Source organism: Thamnophis sirtalis, unplaced genomic scaffold (genome assembly GCF_051295495.1).
Source record: "Thamnophis sirtalis isolate CommonGarterSnake01/CBP01778 unplaced genomic scaffold, rThaSir2_p1.2 scaffold_6, whole genome shotgun sequence".
Classification (NCBI taxonomy): Eukaryota; Metazoa; Chordata; class Lepidosauria; order Squamata; family Natricidae; genus Thamnophis; species Thamnophis sirtalis.
Window position 1 is genome coordinate 35,129,965 of NW_028261386.1, and position 7,914 is coordinate 35,137,878.

Sequence of the window (7,914 nt, forward strand, 5' to 3'; positions counted from 1 at the left end):
TCACCATAGCAGCTCCGTGTTCTGCCTCTGAAGCTTAATTCTTCCAGTACATATTCTTAAGAATTCGTTTCCTCTCTCCCCCATTCCAGCCACATGCAATCATGATGGATTTAAAATATCACTGCAAAATTCTTCAAACGTTACATCATTTTTACAATTTGTAAGGGCTTTTAGACAAAACTGAGTACCCGTATTTTCACCCATATAACCCGCCCACGTAAATAACCCGCCCACGCGAATAACCCGCAGGTTTCCAAGATCATGTAAAATATTTTCTGTATACCCCGCCCTCTTATATAACCCGCCCCTGGCTATGGGCAAAGCGACCAGGAAGAAGCAGGAGGCGAGAGGAAGCGCAGGCGGTGCTCGGCAGCCCGGATTCTGCTTCGCCGCCAATTCAGCAGCTCCTCGCCTTCTCTGGCTTGGAAGTCCGGCAGGAAGGGAAGGCGGCGGCGGCGGCGCGGCTGTGGCTCCGTTTTCAGGCCAGCCGCCGCCTCCCCTTCCCTTCCTCATGGACTTCCAAGCCAGAGAAGGCGAGGAGCTGCTGAACTGGCGGCGAAGCAGAATCCGGGCTGCCGAAACCTTTCAGTGAATATGCTAATGAGGAAGGAAATTAAGATGTTCTCCCAGGCTCTGGATCTCTGCAGTCACTAACTGTAGATCTTTTTCTCCCAATCTCAAAAGCATGGAAGCAAAGCAGCCACATAACTAATCTTATATTTGCGTGGGGCGGGCGAGCGGGGGGAAAGGCAGCCGCGGTGGTCTCCTCACCTTAGTGGCCATGGTGGGCTTTTGGCGGCGTGTCTCCCCGCCTCGGGAGGGAGCGACCAGGAAGAAGCAGGAAGCGAATGCCAGCCAGCATCCCTGCCTTCTTCCTCCGAGAGCCGCTTCTTTGCCAGCCTCTCAGCTGATTGGTGGCAGGCAGCCCCCGTGACACACAGACCCTTTGCTGCCACGCGGGGCGAGCGCTGCCAGGGAGAGATCCGGGGGAGAGGAGGGAAAAGGCGTCCCGAGCAGAAGTTTCCCTTCTCCTCCCCCTCCCGCTGACTTCTCCCCAGCAGCGCTTGTCTCCAGCCGTAGCAACCCTGGCGGCTCCCAGGGAGACTGAAAGGGGCGCAGCAGTCTCCCAACCACCAAGGAAGGAAGAGGAGCCGGCCCTGGGCTGTTGGGAGAAGCGCCCTAACCCTCCCTTCCCTTTGGCAGCCGCTCGGCAGCCCGGATTCTGCTTCACCGCCAGTTCAGCAGCTCCTCGCCTTCTCTGGCTTGGAAGTGCGGCAGGAAGAGAAGGGGAGGCGGCGGGAGAGCTTTTCCTCCCACGGAGTTCAATAAAGTAGATGGAAGGGAGGGAGGAAGGGTCCCTCCCTCTTACTTTCCGCCCATTGAGATGAACCAGAGCCCTTCTTGAACCAGAGCCGCTTGCTTTGATATAAAGTCCATCTATCCATCCATCCATCCACCCTTCCTAAATAACACCGAAACCTTTTACAAGAAAATCCGAGGAAAATCCAAGAAAATTGACAGATGAGGAAAAGAAAATTTTTCCTCATCTGTCAATTTCCTCCCTCCGACTTTGGTGTGTTGGTACAAATCGTCTTTCGAAGAGAAATGCCGTTTCCAAATAAATGCAGCTTTCCCCGCCTTTCCAGATCTCTGCCTTGATTTGAAACGAACCTTTAAGCTCCATAAACCTCAGAAACGTTTCCTACGATGAAGGAGCCGGATTCTCCCTTCCTGCCGTTTGTTCTTTGCCAGGGAATTCAACGCTTTGCCTGCAAGGATCGTGGGAAAAAAGGGGGATTTTATGGGGAGAGAAAACCGCCCTGGGACTCCCAAGTCCTAAGAATCCAAACTCCGAGATCAGCTCCGTTCTTCTGGAGGGGAGTGGAAGGAAATATGTTTCCCCAAAAAAGAAAAAATCCATATCCCCAGATATTTGTAAGAGGATTTGAGCGGATTTTAGTGACTGCAGAGATCCAGAGCCTGGGAGAACATCTTAATTTCCTTCCTCATTAGCATATTCACTGAAAGGTTTCGGCAGCCCGGATTCTGCTTCGCCGCCAGTTCAGCAGCTCCTCGCCTTCTCTGGCTTGGAAGTCCGTGAGGAAGGGAATGGGAGGCAGCGGCTGGCCTGAAAACGGAGCCACAGCCGCGGCGGCGGCGCCGCCGCCTTCCCTTCCTGCCGGACTTCCAAGCCAGAGAAGGCGAGGAGCTGCTGAATTGGCGGCGAAGCAGAATCCGGGCTGCCGAGCACCGCCTGCGCTTCCTCTCGCCTCCTGCTTCTTCCTGGTCGCTTCGCCCATAGCCAGGGGCGGGGTTTTCACGAAGGCGTCCCGAAACCCAAGCAGGAAAAGGGAGAAAAGGAGCCCGAGCCGCCGAGCCAAGTCTCCCCAGCCCTTTCCAGTCTGGTTGCACGTGCCCCCGATGGAGAACGGGGAGCCGAGGTAAAGCTGCCTCCCAATTCCTCGAACTCCCAAGCTCTCCCTTTAGTTAATCTGTGTAAAATATTTTCTGTATACCCCGCCCACTTTTATACCCCGCGGGGGCATGTGCGGTAGGTAAAAATGCATATAACCCGCGGGTTATATGGGTGAAAATACGGTAATTGGTTGCAAGGCAGTATTTGGGAGATACTTTTGCTTTTCATTTTTTAAAGTTAAACTTCCTTTGCATTATAACTGGGCTGCAAGATTCTGGACAGCCACTATGTGTATAGTAGCAAACTGCATTCTCTGCCACTCTTTACTGTGATCTAGAAGGCATCTAGATTTGTAGATATATTACTCCTAATCTTAACACCACTCAATTTTGTATTGTGTGTATGTGTAATTACAAAGTGGGGGAAACTTCTTTAAAAAAAGGGGGCAGGTTGAAAACACAAACAAATTTTTTTGCGGGGGGTGGGGGGGGAGGCTTACCATATGACCAGTTATAGCTCAAGCAAGTAGCTGCTGGTATATGTTCCTTTTCTGCTTGGCATGTAAATAAGTTTATAATCCAATCGGTACTGCATACTTTCGTACTTCTTTCCTATCAGACAAACTATAACATATCAAACCAAAAAAAATAAAAAAAAGATGGGGATTTTTGTTTTATTTCACTGACTAGCACTATAGAACATCTGAATTCAATCCAAGTTTCCCACTCACCCACTCTACCCTCAAGGGAAAAAAGAGCAGAAGTCAAGTTTATTCATGTGGACGATGATGATAATGTGCCTATACTTTTCTGATCATACAGCAGAAAAGTGGCATAGAATAAAGGGGTGGGAGGGAGTACCCACTGCCACTGCTGCCCCTCCACCTCCTTCCTTTGCTGCCACTCCTGAATTAGTCTCAATCACCAGCATCATCTGGTGAGCATCTGATGAGTGTCCTCTCCCTCCTCCCTTCTCCCTGGCAAAGGGATGCTTTGTAATGACAGAGAAGGAGGGTATGAATTTTGTGCCCCTGTAGTCATGTGACTTTTATTTTCTCTTTTTCCCACCGAGTAGTACACTCTCACCATTGACAGCCTCTTCTCTGCCTTGTGGAAGGGAGGACACTTAATGATGCTCCTGGAGACTGAAAATTCCATCTCTGATTTTCTTACCTCTGTTAGCCATCGCTCTTTGTTTTAAATGTTGGCTACTGCTAAAGGAATTACCTGCTTAAACTTCCCCACAACTTAAAGAAAAACATCTGCCTGGTTTCCTCCAAACTTGGTAGCCATTTATGATGTCTTCTGAAGCAATCTATTTTTAAAAAATAAAATTTTGTTGACATTGTTAGTATTTTCCCAGAATTCCCATATTAGTATTTCTGTTAATATTGGCACCATATATCCCAGGTTCTGATTATACTATTTTTATCTTTTTCAGTTCTGTGATGCACCCTATATGCAATAAATCTGCAATTTCAGAAGACTCTGATGAGTTCAGTTTTGAGCTGGATGAAAATGATTACTATCACGCTCTATGTAGAGAAGAGTTTAAAGTGGCTTGCTTCCCAGAGCCTGATGCCTTCAACCCATGTGAAGACATAATGGGCCACATAATTCTCCGAGTTCTGATATGGTTCATCAATATCTTGGCCATCATGGGGAACCTTGTTGTGTTCATCATTTTAGTTACTAGCCAATACAAGTTCACTGTCCCTCGATTCCTCATGTGCAACCTTGCCTTTGCTGATCTTTGCACAGGTATTTATTTACTACTGATTGCAATCAAAGACATGCAGAGTAGAACTCAGTATTATAACTATGCTATTGACTGGCAAACTGGGGCTGGTTGCAATACAGCTGGTTTTTTCACTGTCTTTGCAAGTGAACTCTCCGTATACACTTTAACCGTCATCACCTTAGAACGATGGCATACCATCACCTATGCCATGGAACTAGAACGCAAAGTCCGCTTCCGGCATGCAGTGATAATTATGTTGGTAGGATGGGTCTTTGCCTTCACAGTGGCCCTCCTTCCCATATTTCAAGTCAGCAGCTACATGAAAGTTAGCATCTGCCTACCTATGGATATTGAAACTCTGCTTGCTCAGACCTACGTCATGTTTTTGTTGATATTAAATATTCTTGCCTTTATTATCATCTGTTCCTGCTACATCAGCATCTACTTCACGGTGAGGAATCCCAATGTTTTCTCATCCAACAGTGACACCAAGATTGCCAAACGCATGGCCATACTCATCTTCACAGATTTCCTTTGCATGGCACCAATCTCCTTTTTTGCCATTTCAGCATCACTCAAAGTCCCTCTGATCACTGTGTCCAATTCAAAGATCCTCCTTGTTTTGTTCTACCCCATTAATTCATGTGCCAATCCATTTCTTTATGCCATCTTCACCAAGACATTTCGCAGGGATTTCTTCATCCTACTAAGTAAGTTTGGCTGCTGTGAAATGTACGCTCAGATTTATAGAACGGAAACCTCCTCTTCTGTTCATACCTCCCATATGAAAAATGGGCATTGTACACCAGCTCCTAAAACCAGCGATGGAACAATTTATTCATTAGTGCCTCTGAATCATGTGAACTGAAGCAGAATGTCTAAATTTATGTCAAAGGTTATCGAATAGTGATCTTTGTTTCCACGGCAAGATGAAGGCAATTACAAGAGATGACAGATGTTTTCCATAATCTCAAATTGCTATTTAGTTATTTAGTTCTCATGCATACCACACTAATATAAAATTCAACTGATGGGGTTAAATGTAGTTATCAATGTGTGATAATATTGCTGAAATATCTTGATTTAGCCAACTTGATAAAGCACATAGTGTCAGCTGCAAACTTAGCTATATTTAAAATAGATTTATTCAAATCAATGAGAATTATGTTGATCATCAATAACTTTAAAAAGTTCTCTACTTACTATGACTAGCTCTGGATCTAAGCTATTTGTGAATGTACTCTCCAAACTAAACTGGTTTTTTTCATTATAGAGATCAAAGTAGTAATATATTTTTGCTTACTACAGGCTTCTTTAATGAGCAGATAAGACAAATTTATATCAAGTTGACACTGGTGTAATCCAGATCAGAACTATCTGCTATAACTGACATTTCCAAAATCTTGGGCAAGTTCATTTCCCAGTAATTTTCCTACCTGAAATCTCATTAAAGAATCTAAAAGACCAGAAATGAAACCTTTATGTACAAAATGCATGTTGTGTCACTTTTTTAGTAAGATCTTCCTACATTTACCTTAGCAATAAATGCCAAACGGTCTGAGACTTAATAAAATTAGGTGATCAAATACTGTACATCGTTGGAACTATAGATCCTTGCTTCCCTTTTTTACCATTCTTCAGATCAAAGAAATATGAAAGCCATACAATCTATATAATGCAAAGGTCAGGAATCTCCCATCCAAAAGCAGAAATCTCAATCCAGATCTTTGTGAATTGTCAAACATAAATCTCCTTTATAGTCCACTCTAAGTTACTGATACTGGTCTGTTCCTTGATTACAAAGCTGATGGAAGAAACTAAATTATAAATTATGAAAGGGATTCCTGGCTACAGATGGTTTGTTTCATGTTGTCAAAGATTTGTCAAATCCTTATTTACCTGCAAGAGTAGCAAAGGAACACTACCTAGCTAAGGTAGTACAAGTTTCCCCACATGACAAACTAAGGTACGGAAAAGGAGAGATTACAGTTAGAAAAATGATATAATAAGTTATCTTCTCCCTCCCTTCACCATTAAATGATGGGTTCAGAAAACATGATAATACTGTATGTATGTATTGCTAGGCTTGGATGACATGTTGAATAATTTATTATTGCTTAACCAAATTATTATAGCTTATAATTTTGCCTTAATGTGATCTTAGTTCTCATAATAAATGTAGATAATAGTTGGTGGCTGGAGAAGGCTCCTGCATATTCCTGGGACAGCAAAGATGATTGGCAAGCAAGTGCTTGAATACTTAATACTAGACATGTCACTAGAAGGCAAAATCACAAAACTGCATCTTATTTACCTTGGCCATAACATGCCGTGGAATTCATTGGAGAAAGTATTTATGTTTGGAAGTGTTAACAGTAAAAGGAAACTAGGACATCAAAGAATAAGGTGGCTGGACACCACCAAAGCTGACATCAACCAGAGCAAAGAAAAACTCAAAGAACTAGTGCAAGATCAGAAGATGTGGACACCTGGCCCACAGAATTACCAAGAATCAGATTCGCCTGAATGGATAACATCGTCATCGTCAAGAAAGCAGAACCTCCTAACTCCAATTTTGGATATATCTTTTCAGAATGGAAATGGATTATAGTTAAGCCATTGGGGAAAGAAAGGATGATCAAGGGCAGATGTGATAGCATGGACTTTTTTTCTTGCCCCAGACTTCAGGACCAGAACCAGTGAATTAAAGCTACAAGGAAAGAGTAGGACAAGACTTTTACATGAAGTGATGACCTGTCACATTTCTCGGACAGAAATCAAAAGGCTATCTGGCAGAAATGCTATAATGGATACTACAATGGATTGGACTAGATCATTATTTCTCAATCTCAGCAACTTTAAGATGTTCAACAGAATTGTGGGCTCTAGACAATGTTAAGGTCCCTTACAATCCTATGATTTAGGAAAGTAGTTTTTTATTGTGGACAGTCTGTATGGATTTCATATTTTAAATAGACTGTTTTTGATATCTCTTGCTCACAAGAGTAAGCCAGAAAACATTTTTTGCAATAATAATAAAAATTCCAAAAATGTTGCTGAGCCTCAATTTTGTATCATTTTTGAATGCTAAAGAACAGGAATTAAATTTATAATGTAAGAAGATCTTGCTCAACACCCTCACACATTTGAACAAAAAAAACAGAAAACATATTAATCCAACAACATTTTGCAAATAACACAAAAAACATTCAGTAAGATTGGGATAAAATATAGCATAACAAGGAAAATCACTTTTAGGGTTATTGTAATTGTAATTGTAAGTTTATTTATAGGCCGCCCTTTTCCCTGAGGGGACTCAGGGCGGCTTACAACTTGTGGGGAAGGGAATACAGACAGTGACATAGAAAAACAGTACATAATTAAAATAGAAACAACATTCATCATTCGGGTGGGGACGAATTACAATCTTTAACCCCAGGCCTGACGGGATAGCCAGATCTTGAGGGCTGTGCGGAAGGTCTGGAGGGTGGTGAGGGTACGAATCTCCACGGGGAGATCGTTTCAAAGGGTCTATGATAGATAATAGATTGAGCACAATACAGATTGTTTTTAAATTCCTTCTCCCAAATTATTTTTGCATTTGAAGTTCCAACTTCTCTTGTCTTGCTTCCAGCTTGACCCAACTATAATTGTTGTTGTTGTTGTTGTTTGGGTAGTTTAAATAATTAAGTCTGAGCTAAACTTTTTCAAACCATTTAAGAGAACAGAAAAACTTATTCTTTTTCTTGATGAACTTG

The 7,914-nt window shown here is 43.0% G+C and overlaps 1 protein-coding gene across 1 annotated transcript in view; it reads left to right on the forward strand.

Annotated features, from left to right (window-relative positions):
• Positions 1 to 6,909, forward strand: part of FSHR (follicle stimulating hormone receptor) — a 92,798-nt gene extending 85,889 nt beyond the window's left edge. Inside the window, exon 10 of the mRNA XM_014057013.2 lies at positions 3,857 to 6,909. Within this exon, the coding sequence (XP_013912488.2) occupies positions 3,857 to 5,024 (1,168 nt within the window). The 3' untranslated portion in view covers positions 5,025 to 6,909. The remainder of the gene's footprint in view (positions 1 to 3,856) is intronic.
• Positions 6,910 to 7,914: the final 1,005 nt, after the last annotated feature.